The sequence below is a fragment of the Argiope bruennichi genome, chromosome 1 (genome assembly GCF_947563725.1).
Source record: "Argiope bruennichi chromosome 1, qqArgBrue1.1, whole genome shotgun sequence".
Lineage (NCBI taxonomy): Eukaryota > Metazoa > Arthropoda > Arachnida > Araneae > Araneidae > Argiope > Argiope bruennichi.
The window spans coordinates 57,112,699-57,135,894 of record NC_079151.1 but is presented as its reverse complement, the minus strand read 5'-3'; the positions used below and the strand labels follow the sequence as shown (position 1 = coordinate 57,135,894).

Sequence of the window (23,196 nt, the reverse complement as noted above, 5' to 3'; positions counted from 1 at the left end):
GGATCAGACAGCAAATGTGTGATCCTTTGAGAATAATTGAATATGAAAACTGGCAAGGATTTTCAATGTTTACTGGGTAACATATTAAACTAGACATATTCTTTGATAATTATTTCATGTTTAGTTAGATTATTCCAGAAATTTCTTTGCTATATTTTATATCATAAGAAATTTACAAATTTAACATATGCTACATGCATAATGTTAATGTGAATAGAGTTTTCTCTTGATTATTATTGGAAGAAAAACATTAGGAATAAGGCGAACTAAATCATTAAAATTAAAATTAGTATGTACAGGTCGGTATTCTTTTTCAGTGTATACCATTTTTCAATTTTATTGAGAACACTAAAAGACAGAAATCAAAAAAAGACCTCAGCGATGATTTTAATCAAACATTAAGAGGATACAAAAACTGGAATGAATAATAGGTGACATTATCAAATGAGAAATTTTCCATCCAAATACTCAAAAAATTCCATCTGACACCTTACGGCAAATTCCATTCTCCGGAGCCTCTGTTATACCAGCTGCAAAGAAGTTCACCTCCGTCCAACAGCCACTGCAGGGTTTTTGGAGCGTACGGCCTGCAAAAGATAACGTAGAATTCAATTGTTTTCGAAGCACCTCTTATGGTTTATAACATGAACCTAGGCTTCGATTTATTTACTAATAAAACTGCAAGAAACAATAGAACATCGAGGTGATATCTCGGACTGATTGCTTTTTAATCTGTTCTAATCTTTTCTATAAACGCTCTTTTGACTATAACTTTATTAGGCGTTATGTTTCTTTAAAATATTCATTGGCAGCTCTGGATATCATTCTGCTCTAGTTTGGGCTGAAACGACTTCTTGAATTTCAATCAGACAGGACAATGGACGAATTTAGGTTAATGTAACCGGCGTTGACAACTGTGTGTTATATACATTGTTCTTTTATATCTGTTTTACTAATATGATTTGTTATTAATTGATAAGAAATAAATAAGTTGACAGCGAATGTTTTGAATTCTACAAAAGGCAGCTTCATTAGTTATGCAGTATTCATTTCACCAGCACACTGTCGGAAGTTATTAACTGATGTTTTGACAAGCTAGGCTTTTACAAGGTATTTAAGATAAGAATTAATGAATGTCGAATTTTTTTCGTTCATTTAATTCGGATTTCAATTTAAATTATAGGAATGAACTTCGGCAATTAATCTAAATTAGAAAAATGTAAAAATAAATAAATAAATAATGAGAATTAAGTGAAATACGAGACACATTTATTAACCGAATTTCCTGTGAATTATTTCGTAAAAGTAGCTATGCAACTACATACACATAATGAAAATACATTCAAGAACTGAAATTCACATTTTCTCTTCCTTCAGCTTTTTTTTTTCTGAAAATTCAGGAATATAATAAAAATTTAATTATGTGAATCTATTCTTATGATTAAAGTGTATGAGAATAAGATGAAGTAAAAACACATCTTCTCTTTTTTTTCTCTTTACTTTAGGTATCAATATGAATAATAAACATTAGAATGAATAATCTTACTTTAAAAAACGTGAAGAAGCATGTACGAAATATATAAAAAAAAGGTATGCCACTTTAAAATAAGAATAAAGCCAAGAGGTTAATAAATAATAATGATAAAAATCTAATGGTCGCTTTCAAATTTTATTGAATCATAATTCTATTTTCATTTTTCCTTCATAAACAAATCAAACGAATGCTTTAAATATATTCTATTCCTTATCAAAGGATTTTAAATGTTCACAACCAGCATTTTTCTTGAGATATCTTTTTTTTTTAATTTAAAATTCTTTTGATTGTTTACGAAAAGTATTGACATCATACGATGAAGCTATGTAGAGAGGAATCAAAAATATAGTTTATTGTTAATATTTTACTTAGAGCAATTATTTCTAAAATTGTTAAATTTGACTTGCCATCTTTGTTTCAGTTCTAGCATAGAAAAGTATACTTGAGAATTTGCACCTTGTTAATATGTTTTAAGATAGAAACTATAAAAAGAAGCCTAGATCAAATATTTATAAATACAGAATAGTTTTATGAGTATTTGTTTCATCGTTTCATATATATAGACGAATGAATTTTTGATACAATAGAATATAAGCTATAAATATCTTAATTAAAAGATTTATTTTATACACATTTCAAAAAAGTACTTATTTAATACATAAGATAAATATTGAGTTTATGATTCTTAATTGTAGTTAGTTTAATAAGTATAAAATACCCAATTCATTTAAAATCTAAGCAAGAACTGCTATAGCATGTTCCAATCTTGTTCTAAATTTAAAAAACAAATTTCTATTTCCTTCCTGAATGATGCTTCAGATGATGAACAATTAACAAAAACAGGCGAAAGAGGAACAATAGAAATAACGACAACGAAAAGAATCCTAACAAAACGAATCAATATTCTTCTTGAATCATTAAAGGATGCAGGCGATTCATGAAAAATAGTTTTTATTTCATGTAAGCTTTAACACTGAAAAATCAAAACAAAAAAAATTTAGAAGGATGTTATTTTTTTAAATAATCGTTATACTTGTGTTCTAACGAAACATTTGTGTAGAAATACTTTATTGTTTGAATAATTCTGTTTATATTACTAGGTTCTGTTTATATTTAAAATACGATTGTTCGATTAAAAAATAAGAATTACTTATTTGTTCAGAAATTTTTTTACATTTCAGAGCATTGATTGATATGATGAATTTACCACATTTCATTAAAACTCAATCTCTCATCAATTTTACCTCTAATTGTTTAAACTACTTACTTTTACTCGAATTACTATATAATCGAAGTTACAATTTATTTCTGTTTCGAAAATTAAATGCATGTAATACGTGTTTCGTCCTTTTTAAGAAATACTAATGGTTTATTAAATTAAAAAAAATAATTAAAAAAATTGTAATTTGTAAAAGTTCTCAATCTTTACTCGTAAATTTTATTCTACATCTAAGTTTAAACAAAAAATTTTTAAGCATTTATATTTTTAATATTTTGGATCAATTGCCGATTTTTTTAGTAAATATTAAAATATGTGGAAAATAACAAAAACCAATTGAAACATATTTTTGTGATGTTAAAATATTTAAGTACACTTTTTTTTATCTACATTATAATATCTTTAAAAGTAGATTTTTTAAAATTGAAAACTGCAGAAAATCAAATAATTTTATGCAAATTTTTCATTCGAATATTGTCGGATAAAAACAATTCAGTACAAAATTTAAGCATAGAAGAAAAAGTAAGCATTGAAGTTAAATTTAATTATTCTATAAAATTTCGCGAGCTTCATTAATGTAAACTGATTAAATTGAATTATATTAATCTATTATAGCATTAAATTATATAACCCTATTATAGTATTATTATAAACAGAAATATCCTATGTTGTAAAAGTATTTGAAGCTAATCGCAAGCGTTTTACCTAAATAGTAACTAAAAATACTTTGTTGTGGAGTTTTAAATATATTCACAATGACAGACATACACCTTTTGTGAAGGCATTTTATACATAACATATATAAGAAATATTCTTTAAAGTAGCAAAGAAAAGGAAAATTTATATTTTAGACTCACAATCGTGAAGCATTTAATCAGTAGGTTCTCATTATTAAAATATACTATTTTATATACGGTGGATTACATGTTTTTAAAACGATATTTAAGTTTTGTTCTTCAACTTATTGTTTTTAAACCTTTGAAAGTTTAATCCTTTTAAACTTTAATTTTTCTCGATAATTCATTTTTTTATTCAGTTGCTTTTTATGATCGATTTAAAAGCAAATTCAGTAATCAGTTTTACATCAAATTATATAGCAATAGTTAAGGTTTGACTAATTACAGGATAAATCTTATAAAAATAAATAAGAATTTCTTACGTTTAGTGCACTTCTCTTGTGGAAGTCTGTGCTCCTGCCATACCTGAAAAATAAAATTATAAATATTAAATAAAATAGGATATTCGCAAATCAGCTTCTTTTTAAAAACAAGATTATAAACAAAATGAGATAAAAAATTATTTTTTTCTTGATGTTATGTTTTTCAGTTATATTTTAGAAATGAACAAATGGCCTAAAAATATTACCAAATTATATTACTAAAAGACATTGATTAAATTTTTATCTAACCTTTGAGAAAGTAATATACAAAAAAAAATCATCTAAAAATAATCGAAGATTATAAGGCCATTTTAAAAAAAATTCTTTTATTTCTTGGTTAACTATTAAACAATCAGTGATAACAAATGCAACAGTAACAAAAAAAAGTCTAATCTCAATTCATATAGAGGTGTCAAATTTATTTTCAACAAGTCATGGAAATTTTCATTCTATAAAGTTTCCATTCTACTTCCCATTTGTACGTGTAAAGAATTACTTCATGCTGATTACTTTTTTAAAGGTTTTTTTTTTCGTAATTGTAAAATTATTTAAATTAGCAAGGAAGTTATTTTATCAACTTCAACAAGCAGATAAAAACCAGGAATTTTTTTCATACTTTAGAATTTTAAAACAAAAAAAATTCAATTAGCATTTAGAATATGAATTTATTATCATTGGACTGACACATTTTCACTTCTAAATGCAAAACAGAAGATTTTGTTGAAGATGAGTTTGTTGTACAACTTCGGACGCTTAGATCCCAAAATGAAATTAAAAATGGAAACAAATACAAGTGAACACGGTAACGTGAATGGGGTTTAAAATAAATATGCATCCTGTTGACTCATATTTTTTAAACAAACAAGGAGTTCAGTTAAAAAATTGGAATTAAAAAAAGAGCGGGGGATGGGTAAGAAATGAGAAGTTTAAGTTTTGTTTGCTGGCTAAAGGGTAGATCTAAACTCAGTATACAAAGACTTTTCATAGACTTGACTCTAACAATGTAGCGATAAAAGGCTTTTTATATCTGAAAAAGATTTTGAGCTACAATTGCTCTGAAGTGTTACTATTGCTATTGGCTTACCCTAAAGGTGCAAACGTTGATAATAGTCGGTTGGAAGACAAATATTTGGATACATTTTACATTCATCTTTGGTAGAAGGAATTTAAGTTGAATTATATGTATTAATGTATATAACAAAATATATATACATGGAAGCATAAAAAATTAATAGCATAAACAAAGGGACATAAAATAGTATAAATGAAAATAAACATGTATAACAGATAAAATCTGTAAACCAAACATAAAAAGAGGCCTCATAATCAATTAAAAAAAAAGTAAAAATATGAAAAAAATTCAGACTTGATTATTTCAGTAAAGTTTTATTTTGCGAGTTTTTTATTGACGTGCTGGCTATATAATATTTAATTAAATAAAGCGATGTGAAAGGACATGAGAAAACAATATTTGAAGTAAAAATTGTTTAGAAATTTATTGAACTTAAAAGGATGAATCATTCAACGAATGGATTAGTTTAAAATGAATTTCTCATGCAGTATATCTTGAACAACATTTATAAATTGCAAGGGAAAAACTTCATGTAATGCATAATAAAAATTGTATCTATATACTGGGCGATTCTAAAATCATCTGGGGCATGCAGAAACAGATTTTGCAGTTAAACATGGGATTACAAACATAAAAAGAGAAAGTTACTGGGAACTCTTTGATTTTGAAATAAATATTGGAAACGGATACACACGATAAATGTAAATAAAATAAAAAGTAATAAATGCACAATGAAATAAGCGCATAAATAATAAATCACAAGTTGTATGCAGATACGTGATTAATATAAGCTATAAATCTTCAGAATAAAAGTAAGTACTCAAAGGATTTGCCATACGAAGCTATGAACTCTCCGCATTGAAAAATTGTCTAAATGATATATTACTGTATATTGTAAAAACAAATTGTAAAAGTCATAGTCAAAAGGATTTGTTTCTGTGTACTTGGTCATTCTTAAAGATTACCCCATGATTTTAAAATCATTCTACATAATTTTTCTTTTTTCCCATGAGGCACCGTGAGTATGTGAAAGTTAGACTGATGTACAAGTAAGCTGGCTCTCGCTTCTGTAGTGAGTAAAGCGTAATATAAAATCGAGTTGCTTCCGCTTCAATGACGGGATAGGTAATTCTAATATGATACAACATTACTTGACTTAAATATTCATTTGAGTCAGTGCAACTGTGATGAAAGAGTTGATAATTTTTTACCTCTTTTTTAAGAATTTACCCCTAATTTAAGAATATTTTCAAGAATTAAATTTAAAATCCTTCACGAGAACCAGAATTATATTTTCTTAAGATAGGATGAGCTGTTTGGAAAATAGAATCGACTGAAAATTTAACTTGAAGCGATTTTCAACAATATTTTCAAATGTCGTCTTTTAATATTGCTGTCTTGGTAATGCAGCTGAAAATATAGAAACAACTAGCCGCCTTTGGCTACCAGCTGGTTTGCCAATCTTAATTCTCGTTAAAATTTTAATAATTAAATAATTTACGTAACTTACGTATTTTAATAGCTTCTTCATCAAAATATTTTAAGGCTTCAAATTTTGATAATCCATATAATTCATTCATAATATTATAAAGGTCTTCAGCCATAACGTAATATGTATCTCTCTAATTTTCTGTTAGCTCCCATAGAATTTATGCTTTAAATTAAAGTGGAAAGGATTAATCTGCAATTAATATAATAATATTTTTTACTGAAACAAGTATTTTTTTAATAATATGATTACTTAAAACAAAGTCACTGAGCATTTAAACCTTATGGACACTAAAGAATATCTTTCTTAATTTATGTAATATCTCAAGAAGTTTTCTATAAAATTTTCTCAGATTCATCATGAAAATATCAATTAATTAACAAAGTTTAGTTTTAAATGCATGAAACTCTAAGAAAATGAACAGAATCGTGAAAATAAACAGAATAGGAAACATGTTAAGCCTTCAAAACCAAGTCCGTATCCGTTGAAAATAGAGTTGTCAACAATCAGAACACTATGCGCATGCGTGAATTTTCAACGCCAATTATGGTAACGCAAATGCGTGAATTTTCGACGCCAGTTAGGGTAACGCAACGCAGATTAGAAATTTTTGATTTCTTTTATTCTGTTTTAATTTTAATTGAAAAGTACTTCAGAAAGAATCTGAAAGATCGATTCATTAACAATGTTTAATTTAAAATGCATCAAACACTAAGAAAATAAACCTAATCATTTGAAATAATCGGCCGAAAATATGTTAAGTCTGTCCTCGTTAGCGCGGGGAAAAAAACTGAATCTTTATTCATTTGGCGGTGAGGAAATGAAAAGATTTTTTGGTGGGAAAGTTAGTTTTTAATTAGTAATTAAAATTCTAATTAACAATTTAAAAAAAGGGATCCCAGGTGCACATTCTCGACCTCCAAGGTATGCATGTGCTAAATTTGGTAGCTGTAGGTCGAACGATCTGGCCTGTAGAGCGCCAACACACACACACACACACACACGCGCGCGCACACGCACACAGACACATTGAGCTTTATACAAGTATAGATTATAATGCCGAAAAAAACAACAACAAGGCAGAGAGTTTTCTTATTATTTATGTGCATATTATGTGTTTTTGGTTAGCTTTAGAATGGAGTATTCATTTTGCTCTTCTTTCTATTTAAAGATTTGTTCCCAGAATTAATCTGCATGTATCCAAAATAAACGTTTATTGATTAAAATTAATTTTCTTACTAACTTCGCATAAAGATCCTTCACCTAAGGTTACTGATCTAGCTCGGTGCTTTTTTGTGTTATCGCATTCATAGGTAAATGGATAATTTATTATTTGATAATTTTTGTGTAATGATCATATTTTACAAATTTCATTTGTCTGTTTCATTCTGCTTCTGAATTCTCGTGTTCACAAGAATACATTTCCAAAAACAGTACATTTCAAATTCAGAGATGTAAACGAAAACATTTATCAAGATTTATAAATAAAGATTTTTGAAGATTAAAACATTTTTTCTTTCTCTAATCTAATCCGGAAAAATATTAAAAAAGGATAAAATAAATATTGATGATATTTAGGAGGAAATTCTTCGATCCAAATTATTTGTTTATGATAAATATTTATATTTATCATAAACAAGAAATTACAAATTATTTTTAGAAAAATAATTTGTAAAACCAAATGTTCTATTTTCCAGCAGTATCAATAAGCTATCAAATATATTAACACTAAAAATATAAATCCTGCTTATTCTCGTTTATTTACGAAATTTACTAAAAAATTTTAAAATAAGTATTAAAATTTTTACTTGATATACCATATTTATACTTCTGAAAAATTAAAAAATAAAACTACAGTTAAAGATGCAAAATATTAAAAAATAAAACTTGGGTTAAAGATGCAAAATATTTATTCTTGTAACATATCATCATCCATATTTTAATCTTTCCTATTTCTTACTTCAGAAAATTCTCGATTATTCTATGCAATAAATAAAACAATCCGATACTGCTTACTCATACTGAACTGCTTACACGTTCAAGTACTGAAAGCAAAATCAAGTTCTTTCACACTTCTATTGTGTATGATTGCAGATGATAAAAGTGAATAAAAAAAAGTTGCGACCCTACACCTGAAGATTTCTTGATACCAATCCCATTCAAGAGACAGACTCTTATCATTCATTTGAATTCCACAAGCTGAAGGAAAATCCTTAAAAAAATTGACTCTTACACTTTCTCTGTTTAAGAATTGGAAGATAGCATTACGGAAGAATCTTTATTCAAATGATCTATTATACCCACTGAATGGACTTTCATCACTCCTAACGTATTCCATTTGATTTGTGCGTATGTCTCTATCATTCATCCTTTAAGATGCGATTGCCAGAATTCAAATAATCATAATTGTAGGTTGGAACAATAGCTGAAAAATATATTATCAGCATAAGTACTTTATAAGGTGTGCATAGTTATAAAATTGAGTTAAAATTTACGTTATATCTGATTTGGAGCAGCAGTTGAGTGGCATTTGACAGAAATATGAATGGCGAATTCCGTATTGAACATATATTTATTTGGTGTAAGTCAGGACGAACTGCTGATTCATCACTTTTCATCAAGTTTTTTTTATTATTTAAAATGAATTATATCTTATTGTGATGAATATGAGCAAATAATGTAAATCCACAGGCAGTTTAACATGCAAATTAGTAAATTTGCAAGAAGGCTTAATTTACTGATGCATTAAATGATTATATTTCTTTTTAAACTACATTTTTTTTCTCGAATTTATAAACTTAATCTGTTCTGATTTGCATTTTTCCGGTGAAACACGGTTTTAAAATATGTGTTCCTGATGGAAATTGAGAATCGTTTGCTTATATATTTTTCTTTTAGTATTCTTCAAGAATTTTATTAATGCATTCATTCTTCTTTCTAATAGAGAATGATAACATCCATTAATATATTACATTTAAAATGATGACTGTATATATTCTAGTTCGTGATGCATTCTAATATTTGTGTATATATACCAATTAGACAAGGGAATAAATTGCGCAAAGCAGTGAGTTTTATTGTGAGACTTATGAAATGGATAATGCAGTTTTATTATGAGACTTGTAAAACGGATAATACAGTTTTATTATGAGACGTTTATAGACGGATAATTTTGAGAATGCAATACATTTTTAATGAAAAGATACATAAAATCATTTAAAATTCTATAAACATGGGAAGTAATATACAAATAAATACATAAAATAAATATACAAAATAGTTGTCATAGTAAAGTATTAACCATAGAAGCATATAAAATCTACTATTTAATGCATAGAGTCTACTTTATAACACTGAAAAATGTTTCTGGAAGAAAAGAAAGAACGTTTTATGTACTCTCCAAAGAAATACTTTGTTCACTATAAAAGCAGTAAAACTGTTTATAGCGATTAAAAGCTCCGAGATGTCTATTGCGATTTGACTCCATGTTGTTACAGCAACGTTATATAAAAAGAATTGCTGTAACATTCTGAAAGTGTAATGAATAAATAAGATTAAAGTAGAAGAAATTCTTATTTATTATCATTTGCAAAAAAATTTAAAAAATGTGTATATTGATGATATATATATATATATATTTATAGAACTGGATATAACGAATTTTAAAATAATTTATTCAATAGTTAAAGCAAAAGAATAAAAGCATGTTTACTGTAATTTATTCCGCCTCTATTTATCTATACCATCTCTAAGATAAGAAATAGTTTCCAAAATTACTATTGATGCGAATTTACATAAATTTTCTTTTTTTAAATTTTAAACATTTTTTTATCAAAAATATTATTTCTTGTTCCATTAATTTTTATTTATTTTTGAGACATTCATCCTTTTCTGATTCCTGTTAATTTAAAATAATACGATAGTCAATATCTACACCTTTGAAATCGTCAAATACAATTAAAACGGACTTGAGATATTTAAATACTGGTATGATAGTTTAATTTTTAATAGTATTTTTAAGTATTGATGAAATACAAAGGTGATATTTTAATTTATAATCTTTCAACTTAATAATGAAAAATTGTTAAAAGAATTGAAATAAGATCTCGGAAGAAACATATATTTAATTGAAAAAAGAGAAGGAATTGGATTTAATGCATTTTATAGATAATAGTACCAAAATCGCACTAAAGAGAAATGCAAATGTTTCAGAAGAAAGTATCAGATTTTAAATTAATCCTTTTTCCAAATACATTTTCCTTTTTCTCATATTTTAAAAAAATGATTTACTAATACTAATGAGATTTAAAAAGAAAGCGGAAATTTTTTTATTTGTATAAATGTGGAAATATTATATTTTTTCAAGAGTAATACAGTCTTTCCTTTTTACTTTTACAGAGATAGAAAAAATGAATGGATGGAATTAAAGTGAAGCATGCTTGTGTTATGATAGCTTCGAAATTATACTGAGGTAAGTAATGTTATTAGCTTAAGTGTTTAAATGTCATAATATTCAAATGTGAAAGGTCTCAGTGATTATTTCTATCTTGCTTTCATACAGAATGTAGTATATTTGAAAACTCACGAAAATAGTAATAATATTAGAAATATTTTATTTTTGAAAGTAGCCTTTACAAAAAATAGAATCAGAAGAAAAGAATTAGAATTTTTATTAAATTGTATTCTGAGAATTTTTATATGATATTAATGAAAAAAATTTGCAATACTTTCTTAAAATATTTGATACTAAATTTTTGGAAAATCCTTAGCTATTGCGGGAGATGAACTAAATTAATAGTAAGGCTCTTTAATTGCAAATTCTTTGAAAATTAAAAGAAATAATTTTGAGAATTGTTTCTTTTTAATTATTTCATTAAATAAATATCATTAAGAATATTGAAGCAATATATTTGATTTCTTGATTATTAGAAAAATTATATTCCTTAATATTTAAATATTTCTGAATTTCAATAATAATTTGCAGTATTCTGAGATACAATGTTTCTGTTAATCTATATTCTACTTAAAAATTATTTTATTTGTATGCATTATATCTTCATAAATGATTAAAGTTTGTTTTTTAAATTCTTAGTCATTTCTAAAATATTCTAGATAATATAATTTAAATAATTTTCTTTTGCTTTTATGAAATGAAATGAAAAGATGGTAATTGAGGTAAATTAATTAATTAATATTTTAATCTTTTATACATATCATACTTTATATTTTCATATTATAAATCTTAAAAAATTTAATTTTTTATATTTTTAAGCAAGTAAAATAATTAAATTTTAGAGTTTGAAAGATTTTTATGTATAAATTTGTATACTGAATTAAAAAGAGAAAAATGTAAATAAGTATCTTATTAAAAGATATTATGAAGTATTCTATAAATTAAACAAAGGATTATTTGAAAGTCCTGGATTTTCCTTTTTTTACTAAAATTAGATAAGCAATTTTTTTCTTAAAAAAGATTTGTTGCACAATATTAAACTTAAAGGCTCTACATTATATATGATATTAAGATGTCATCTTTTTCACAAAATTATTAAGCTATATTTATAAAAATTATACTGATGAATGGGGATCAAAAGCTTTTAATTTATATCGATGATATTTATGATCTAATCTCTATATATCGAATTCAAATATTTGGAGGAATAATTCTTTAAATAGAACTTCAAATCGAATATTTTTCATTCTTTTCATCCGATATTATATTATCTTGAATATATATCTTGAATATTATATTATCTTGAATGAATTATCTTGAACATTATCTTGAATAAGACTTCTTGAATTTATCAAGCCATCCGGAATTTTCTTGGAAATTCTCAAATTTAAAAACATATTCAATCGCTTTATCTTTATTGAGCAAACCAGACACTGACATGTTCTTATCTAAGAATAGGTTTTAACCGTTTCAACACTGCTTCATAAAAATTTAAATCGTTTCGATTTCCTAAAAAACTTTTCAAATGTTTTTATAACGGTATTGCGGCTTTTTTAGAAAAATGTTGGTACTTAATTGTTTTTTTACCTTTATTTTTCATCGTGTTTTCTACGTCTTTTTTGAAACTAAATTTTTATTTCACATGTGAAAATTTTACTTTAGGCTGTTAGTCACTATTAGAAGTTTAAAACTTGAGAGCATTAATTACAAATCTTACCCCTATTTAAGGAAGAGACTCGAAGTGCAGAAGTTAAGAATAATATATAATTCGTCAGTAACTATTTGTTTTATAGTACCAAATCCCAATTCCCCCATAAATTTCTATTACAATAAAAATCGATGAAGCGTTTTTTTTTTTAATTTTTATATTAAATATATATTTCTTTTTTAAAAATCCATGGATATCGATTTGACTTAATATGTTATGTGTCATAAATGTTTAACTTACTCTGTGTGTATATTTTATCAGATGCTTTTGTTTGATATATAGAAATTTTATTTAATGTACGGAAATTGTTTGGGCTTTGAAGACTAAAATTTTTAATATTGTGAGATATATTAAAGCTCGATATATGAGAGGTCAACTGTCTAATTTGAGCATTGTAATGAAATACATTATACTAGGTGATAAAGCATATTTTTTAACTGTTAGATATTATTCAATTCTTTATACTTTGCTTTAAGAATTATTTTCATTTGCTGCAGATATATGATTTCCTGTTACCATTGTCGGCATATATTTACCAAAAAAGTGAACAATACGAAAAATCATTCAGAAGTATATCTAAAAAGTTATAAAAATTTTTGTTTTCGTATACGAAGCATATTCTAAGTACTGTAATCATCAAGAAAATTGAATATGATAATTTTATTGAGGCTTCACATTCTATCTCAATCGAATTCGAAAAAACTTTTTTCGAAATTATGTCTATCAGATTGTGAGAATGATTATATTAAAATGAAAAAGCCAGAAAAATGAAATTTGCTTTATTGTCTTTAAATAAAAAAGAATGATAGATTGCTGTCAAGTTTTGGAAGAATTCCTTGAAAGGGAAGTCTATTCGTTCGTGCATATGATATAAGATCGAAAAAAAAAAAAAAAAAAAAAAAAACCTAAAAAAGGAAGAAAAAAAATCAGTATGGGATTTTTATACCAAAATATAAATTTTAATATCATTTTTATTATTTCCTCTACATGCAGTAGTACACAAGAGGAAGTATAGAAGTTATTAAGAATTTCGGTCTCGGAATTTTGATGAATCTCCATTTTTAGAACACCCCGAGTGAATGGAATTTTTGGAGTTATGCCTTCTGTTTGTCGATATATTTGCAACAGACTCAATTCATAAAACGCAGTGATTTTGATGGATGAAATTTCATTTCCAGCCATGAACCAAAATCATAGATCTGAAAAACATTTTGATCGAAATATTTCTAATGGAATCCTGTTCGAAAAATTTTCTAAAAAAAATTGTGTTGTCTTTCCATAAAACAGTGAAGCTATCACTACTTTAATCTTTCAAAATATAAAAAAAGCCTTAAATGCTTCTCCCTCGTTTATCTCTTTTGACGTATTTTATATTTAGTTTCGCAATATAGTAAATAGAACTGAGTATGATTTTTGCTTCTTTGTTTCTTGGTTTTGCTTGAGTTAGCTTGAGCTGAGGTTCAGCTTGTTTCATTTTCGGTTTAAACTCAAGGTCAGATTATTAAATGGGCTTTTTCCTCGGTGCCACATAAGATTTACGGCCCCGATATATAGATTTTTTTTGTTGTATTTTCTAAGTTTGTGTTTTCGATTCGAAGTTCGATTTTTGTGTTTTTTTAATTATGAAAGCCATGCAATCAAACTTTTATTTAAATTAATTCTTGCTTAGATTTTAGAACAGTAATCTAACAATATTCTCCATTAATTATCACAAGAAAGTACTCTATGCGTTATTTTATAATTCTCAAAAAATTATAGTGGTCTGTAATTTTAAAAATACATTCTTTCTTATAATTGAATATTACTTAGATTGCGTTGAAAATTTACTATAATTTACTACGATTTTAAATTTTTTAGAAATTTTAATTTTGCAATTTTTATACGCAGTGTATTAAAAATCAACTTTTTTGAAATTGATATTTATTTAAATTTTTTGCTCTTCCACTTTATCAATAATTGATACTTAAAACTAGTGATAAAAATATTAAATTACTATCGATAAAAAAGAAATTTTGGAAGTTAGAAGGGAAAGGGTACTGAACCTTAACCCGGTGTTATTTATAATGTTCAATAATAAATAATAGAAAGGGGATGGGCAGACATAAAAAAAATCTATATTTAGGATTCAGAAATGTCTAAAGTCTGAAATAAAGATTTGTAAATCTTCAATATCATGTCATTGAATATGAAAACGAAATACAAATAAAATTATATTCCTACAGAGAAAATCCTTTAAAATTTATTTTACAAAATGTTGAAATATTTTTTAGGTCTAATTTGAAGTGATTTAAATATGCTTAATTTGGAATGATATCAACATTAAGCAAAAATTGTAATACTAAAGAGAATACATCTCTTCAAGAACTGTGTTTCATTCAGAAATTTGCTCAGTGATTTATTTTTTTCATCGATAAGTTTGTCATAGAACAACAAAAACAATTAATCTCCGATCTTAGTCATTAAAAGATGAGTAGGCATTCTCTACAATACAGTCAGTTTTTGTTAATAGATCAAAGTTTATCTACTTCGTATTGTTATGCTCGCATCTGCAGAAAAAAAAAAGAAACCATTGCTTTACAAAAGGAGGCGAAATATAGCCCTTATTGTCTCACAGATGATCTAAAGAGGAAGGAAAGAAGGTGTTCTTTTCATAATAACTGTTTGTCTTCTTCAAAAAGGTATCAAGATACCGAACTTGTCAATTCAAATCATTCATTGGGGAAGTAATGGCGGAAGTCTATATAAAGTGTAAATAAGAACATTTTCGTCCAAGGTAATGAGGAAGTTAACTTTATTTCAGAAAAATCTTAGAAACGATTTTTAAAGAGACCATTCATCGAATGGAGTTAAAATTATCTCCTTGAATAGCAATTCTATTCTATTGTGCTTTAAAAAAATTCTAAAGGGAAAAAAAATTCTGTAAGAAAAGAAAGAAGCAGACATTTCTTTGAAAATCGGAATAGAGTTCTGATTGTTCCGATTGCTTTCTAAACTATACTATTAGTTGACACTTGAGGATATTCAGTGGTTTTTAACGATGTTCAAATGATAATACGATTATAGAAATCATTCTCTGACATGTTATTTAAGATGTTCGTGTTAGATTACCATCTGGAAATACAAAACCAAAGTGACAGTTGAAAAGAAACAGTTGAGAATTCTTAAATAATTTGAGATTAAATAGAATTAATTTTGAGGCTTAGCTAAATTTAAAGATTATTTGAAAAAGAAATTTACCAGGAAATACATGATGTAATTGTAAAGGTCTTTTAGAAATTAAAGGTTTTGTTGGATAAAAGAAATAAAATTTAATTATTGAAATTGCTGATTTAATTATCGAAGAGTTTAAAAGCATTTTGATCGTAGAAATCAAATATTTACCATTTCGTCAGTTACAAAAAAGACAAAGCCAGAGGTCTTCAAAGAGAAAAAGAGTTTGAAAAATTTGAAACTAATATTCTTGAAGTCATTCAATATCAACTTATTGGTAAATTAAACTGATAACTTAAGTGATAATACCATAACTGCTTTAAAATCTATTTATTATATTAATTCGAAATTTCCTTGAATCAAGCTTTGTCATTTATTTTAAAATAAGTTATATCTGTAAAGCCATTATTGTTTTCATAAAATTCATTTCCCTTTGAATGAATGTTTATTCGGCAGCTTTGTGCTGTCATATTATAACCATTTCGCAAATATTAAGGGTTAATGGAATTCATTGGTTTATTCTCTTTTGCTAAGTGCTAAGCATTCATAACCTTTTACGTATCATATTGCTTGATAATCTGTTAAATTAAATAATGCAGTTGAAAGTTGAAATTAACTGTTTGAATAACATTTGTTGCTAAATTTTCTAAATACAAAGTTTCCTTAATTTAAAACTTATAATGTATATCTTGGAAGCATTATTGAGACCAAAATACATTGTGATTGCATTATTTACCTCGGGAACATGTATTTGCTAAATAGTTTACTATTAATTAACTTAAGAATATTTTGTTTTAATAATTATATAAATAGTAGTGTTTGTAATTTATAATTCATAAATTCATTTCTTTATACTTTGTTACAGAACGAAAAAAATTTCATTCAGATATTTTTGAAAAACATCAAATGAAAAGCTCATTTTAAGAAAACTCAAATTCAGAATCGTTTTGATTTGATGCATATAAGTTGCGAAATGACGCACAGTTTGGATTATTGTTGCCAATATAATGAGTTAGGGAATTAAAATATCAATTTGTATTATTAAACTTAATTAAATTTAAAATTAAATTAAGGAATTAAACTATCAATTAATATGTTAAACTTAATTAAATGTGAACTATATGAGGCATAAAAATAATTATAATAAAAAAGTTTGTGATAGTAATTTTTAATTAATTCCTTAATATTTATTTTACTTTAAAACAAAAGGCTCTGAAATAAGCAGTGTTAGGAATTTATATCGCAATAAATGTCTTAATAAAAAAAGATTCCTAAACATTTATTAAAATGTAAATACATTACAGAAGTCATTACATTCCCGATAAGCGTTTAAGATTTTGTTTTTTTAAATTATTTTTATATTTTTTTAGTACATAAGTAAAAGTGTTTAAAAGTACATAAGTAAAAGTTAATCAAATTCAGATGAAGTTTTAGGAGTTTATATGAAAGAGAAAACTTGAAGCTTATTAATCCTCTCATCTGATCGCAGTGATCAAATTAAGAATTTATTGACATTTTTTTATTAAGGCATAAAATGTAAGAAGAAATTTGCTTTTTGATAAAATATCATGAACTGAATATTTACATTCTAAAGTTTTATCTGAAATTCATCGTTCTTCACACTGAACTACAATTTAACTATATTTTAAGAATATAAATATATAAATATGTATTATAACAGGATGGAAATAAGTAATAATTTTTTAAAAATAATTTCTTTCATTCATTTGAACACAGCAAAAATTGTTATTTTCAGTTTTGCTTATTCAAAGATAGACGCTTATGCAATATTAAATTAACAGAAGCAATAGAAAAATTCTATGTAACAGCACTGAAATATGTGCTTACTGCATTACTAAATATATTGTTATGTAAAAAAAAAAAAAAAAAAAAAAAAAAAAAATCGTCTGTCAAAAGTTTAACAGACCCAGTAATGGGTAGTGGCACTGTATTTTACACCAATACATTGTAGCAGAACACAGTCGAAGCGTATATGAAATAAACAATAGCACAAAAACAGCCAACAGCAGCAACAGCAGAAAGAGCAGTTTAGAGAGAGTTGCTGAGAGCAACATTCCAAAGAGAGACTTCGCTCAACTACTGTCTCTTGACCAGTCTATTCTTCTTCTGAGTTTCTCTCTCTATATATATTTTCATTTTTCTTACCATATATTAGATATTATTTTGAAACTTTTTCAGTAGGATTTTCTATGTTTTTCGTGGTTTTGTAACAAATTTAGTGAATTCTGAATCACCAAAGTAAAATGATTTTCCACTGATAAAGCTATTTTTGAAAATAAATGGGTGAAAAGTATTAAAATGGAGCTTATAGCAAAAATTAAATGAAGAAAAGTATTTCCAATTTAGTCAACATGTATTTTCAAGTTGTTTAAAAACCAAAACTTTAAATTTATTTTTCTTGAATGTAACTCTTTCAAAAATTTCATTTCTCAAATACGATTACTAAAATAATTTTAAGAAAATTTGTCTGAAATCTGTCATGCACTTTCTTTATAATACTGACAATAAAATGAACTTAAATATAGGTGCAATGTTGGGTCACTGACAAGTTAAGCAGTTTTTAAATTTGAACAAAGGTCAAAATTAGAAGAAAATTATTTTAGACTAAAGCTCTCAAGATTTGTAAGCCAATAAACAATACTTCAATGATTATACATACTGAAGGTCGACTATTTTTGATTGAGAATGTTTTAAAAAAGGGTCGAGTTCAGCAGAAAAAAATTCAAATATTTTAAAAATTATTCAAATCATATTTTTTTCTTGAATATTTAATATTTATTATCAAATATTTAAAAATATTTAACTTATAAAGTATTTGTGTATAAAATATTTAGTTTTTACTGAAATGTAAGTTCGAAACGAAAAACAAATAAACAAAGGCTTCAATTAACAATATTTTAAAGATCCCCGATTGTTGTTGAGTATCTTAAATGAGTTTTGAATTCAATATTTTAACATCGTACGCAATGATATACAGTTTTGTCAGATTTGCTTAAAGTGCTTTCAAAGTTGAATTGTTTTACTGATTAATTTCAGTTGAAGGATGCTACATAGTTAAGAATTTTGTAAAGCCTTAGATCTTTTTTTAAATTTTTTTTATTTCAACTGCAGAAAATAGAAAAGAAATGTTGCATTGAAAGAGAAAACTATATTTCATGATACACTTAAAGCAAATTACTTTAATTTTATCACTATTCATCTGAATTTTTATTAAAGTATGATTTGAATTTTAGAGAAATTATTCACCGGTTTCAGGGAGAGAGAGACGCATATTTTATATCTTAATTCTCTAAAAAGCGCTATTTTTCTAGCAGTGGGATATAAAATATTTTTGAAACTAAAATTAGTTTACAAAAAATTAATTAGGTTATTAAATAAAAGCAATTTTATTTATTAATTAATACGATTAATTAGTTTAATCATTAAGTGATATATGATCACTTTGCAAATTAAGAAAATTCATTAAGTTTCATTAAAAAATTTGTCTTGCACTTGCTTCAGCTTTCTGTTCAGCATTAGATAATGGCACATTACTAAACAAAATAATTAATTGATAGTGATTAATTTATTAAAAAGTAATTGATTGATTGATTGTTAAAATCACATCATGCAATTAAAGCACTTTTAATTGCTTTTTATGGCTTTAATGTTTTAATATAAAGATTTAAAGACAGAAAAATTTAATAATTATATTTATTAAAACCTTAGAAAGAGCAAAGAAAATTTGGTTTAATTAATGAAAGTATATTCGTAATTTTTATAAGAGATAATATTTGTATCGCTTCTTGCACTAAAGTAAGTTGTCAAATCAAAAAATAGTTTTTATTTTCCAAGCAGGTCATTATTTATTTGATGAAAAGAAAATGATTAAAAAACAATAAATCTAAGAGGCATCTAACCTTCAGGAGGCATTTTTAGTTAAAATATATAAAGAAATATAAAGCAACCTTTTTTAAACCGAAATATTTGGAATAATGAAAGAATTTAAAATAAAATCAATAATTGTTTAAAATATACTTTAAATACACTTTGTGGAACAAATAAATATTTCTTTTGCAATTTTTTTACAGAGTTCTTTTAATTGAACTTTTCTTCATTACAGTTTTCAGAAGTTAAGAAAAGCCAATTTTTTACTTTATCTTCGTTTAAACGACACAATATGGTGTAAAAAGAAAGGACAGGCATCCCCCTAAGCTATGCAGACATGACAAATAAGGAAGGTCTTTATTAAAATTTATCATCTTGCTCCTAAGAAAAACTAAAGAACTAGTTTCAAGTATTCTGTTATGAAGATTTGCAAGAAACCAGAATTTTAATGTAAGAGAACCTAATTGAAATGATAGGGAAAGAAATTCAAATTAAGAAAAAAAGATTCTAAAGCTGGCCATAGCAAACTTTTAATTTATCTCGTGCAAACATTGGATTTCTGGCTTCTGAATTTATTGGTATCCTGAAGGCTATGTGAAGTTACCTTTCTATGGTTTGTTGTTTATTTTATCATACAATAAGTATGATTGGAATTAAAAAGCAAGCAGAAGACTGGTTGAAATCGGAATTGTTAAATTACAAACTAATTTTTTTAGAAAGTTCGTTTTTCTAAGTATACTAAAATGACGAGTATAGCTTTTTCGATTAAAAAAATCGTACAGCTTTGAAGTTCTGATATAAATATTCGGAGACAGTTGGAATTTTAATTCTTAGAAAAATGTGTAAGTATTTTTTATATTCATTAAAATTTAATTTCTTTATCCTATTACTTTCTACTTTTTCTGCATTTGCAATTTTTATTCGATCTCCTAATTCTTTTTATAAAATAATTATTTTCTTTATTCTGGAATATTACTAAAAATTTTTTTTCAAAGTCTTTTCTATTTTATTATTTTCTCTTTTTGAATCTTTAATGCGTTTCTGAAATCATTATTTTAATTAATATAAAAATTATATCGAGTTTTTATGATATTCACTACCAGATAGACTCCCCCGTGTTGAATCAAAATTATAAATACAAGTAGTTCAATAAAATTGAGTTCTGAAAATACTAAAATACCACATTAATGTCAGGAAACATAACTATTCTGGATTTCAAAACTGTATCACATAAAGAAAAGAAAAATAGACCAAAAAAATTCCCTCTGCACATGTATGAAACAAGTCAGATTAAATAAAAGCGTGGAAAAAGAAAAATTATTTGTAAGTGAGAGTGAAATACATTTTGATCTATTTTTGTATCTTTTAATGATTGTTGAAAATTAAAAAAAACGACTTCTTTCTATCTAATTTAATTTAATTAGATTATAAGAAATTGCTTATCTTGAACAAAGACACAAATTTCACTTTATTTCAACTTTTACTTTTTTTTTATTACTATACGACATCTAAATGCTAATGAAAACGTGAATCAAGTTAACTTTTACTTGAATCTTATGAACTTGAACAAAAACTCTTATAAAGTAACATAATTAAATACCTGATTATTAATGTGGTGTTACAGGTACAAGTTTTAGATATGTATTAAGTTGGATACTAGAAGATAAATATCACCATTAATAATAATAACTTTTGAAATTAACTTGAAAAAGTCCCCCCTTCAACAGCATGGTATTTTGCGTAGAAAATGCTACTCCAAGTTAATAGTTTCATTGAAGAAACGTATGAGTGAACGTCTTGAATATTTTTCTTTTAATGCAGCACATTATTGTATGCCTCTTCGCTTTCATTATAGTTGTCATGTTTATTTTTCCCAATAAAAACGAAATTGACGCTTCACTGCGACCTGAAACGCACAATTTCTAATGCACAATAAAAAATTTTCTATGGGCTATCTGTAAAAACCACTTTTGATAATGATGCGAAAAAAGCTCACGTACTCTTCGTTTTACGAGTGTTTCTCACAGTAAACGGCACCAAAAGTAGATCGCGTCTATTATTCCCGATTTACGCATCAGGAAATATGGTGCTGAATGACTTCAAACGGAAGTTATTTTTCCTGGAATAGCCGTGAGTTTTCCTTTTCTGATGATTTCTTTCCTCACGTGAGACTTAATGGAAGAAGGACAAAGACCCCACTTCCTTTCTCTTCCGGAAATTTAAAATGATTTCCAGTATTAAAAATCTGCCATGCATTAGTGTTTTAATTACTTTGTATTATGAATAATTTTAATGGGTCGAAATGCATTTCTTTGTTTTATTTAATTGAATAGTATTACTGTCGTACTTCAGTCAAGATTTTTAATATAATTACTTGATATTAATAATCCTAAACAGCCTTTGTGAGAAAATCTTTCTTTTTAGTTGTTAAATTAACGTTCAAGCGTTTCGTTTTCTCGTATACGAAGCCTTACAAAAACGAAAGCAAAGTAATAATTAAAAAAAAATCAACCGCGGGATTATACTTCTCCTTATAGCAAATGATATTTTTAGAATTTTATTCTTATTTTGGTCTCATTATAAACATTAATTCACTAAAAATACTTTAAAACACTAAAAACCTGAGAGATGAACGTAATCGTAGATATTGGTCAAATTTTGGACAAAAACTATTTACAAGGAGTTTTTCTATTTTTGTATATGTTATTACAATAACTCAAAAACTCAATGTACGGACTAATTAAAATTTGACAAATGGTTTTTTATTAGAATTGCAAATTCTGGACAGAATCTGTGAAAAATTTTACCTTCTGTCAATACGTTCATTTGTTTCTTTACGGATACATTGGTTCAAAAACATAAATATATAGATAATGGAAATTTGGTATTGGTACCAAACTTGTAGACCAGTATCACTTTTTTTAACCAAATGACTCAGCATGAAGTAGCCTAAAATGCTTACATAATTTTCTTCATTGTGTTGTAAAACTAACTAACTTACTAAATAAATAAAAAGAACATCATATAGTGTTATATCACAAAATCAAGTGGTCCCGCTAATTTTTGATCTTTATAACAAAATTTCTAAAATACAAAATATTAGGTGTTTGATAACTTTTTGGAAATAATAAAGCACGTATTTTTTCATTTTCAAAAGCTAAATTATAAAATAAAATATAATTTTACAAACAATAATTTACTTTTTATGCCAAAATTACGAAATGTGAAGTTGAAAAGAGAGTAAATAATAAACTTATGACAAAGAAAATAGGAGTTTTACTGGATTGAACCCACCCTGAAATATTATTTTTGTTTTGCCAATGAAATAATCATCATGAAAGTATGCTTTAGATCATCAGTTTATTACCACCTAATGTTAGCAATTAGCGATTTCAGAAAATGAATTAAAATTGAAAGAATTGTTATACATGTGCTGCAATATTGATTTAAAATGAATTTAAATG

At 25.8% G+C, this 23,196-nt stretch overlaps 1 protein-coding gene across 1 annotated transcript in view; it reads right to left on the bottom strand.

The window, feature by feature from the left end:
- Positions 1–380: 380 nt before the first annotated feature.
- Positions 381–23,196, bottom strand: part of LOC129976604 (neuropeptide F-like) — a 49,839-nt gene continuing 27,023 nt past the window's right edge. The window contains exons 2-3 of the mRNA XM_056090252.1: positions 3,913–3,955; positions 381–587 (exon numbers count right to left, since the gene is read on the bottom strand). Of these exons, the coding sequence (XP_055946227.1) occupies positions 543–587; positions 3,913–3,955 (88 nt within the window). The 3' untranslated portion in view covers positions 381–542. The remainder of the gene's footprint in view (positions 588–3,912; positions 3,956–23,196) is intronic.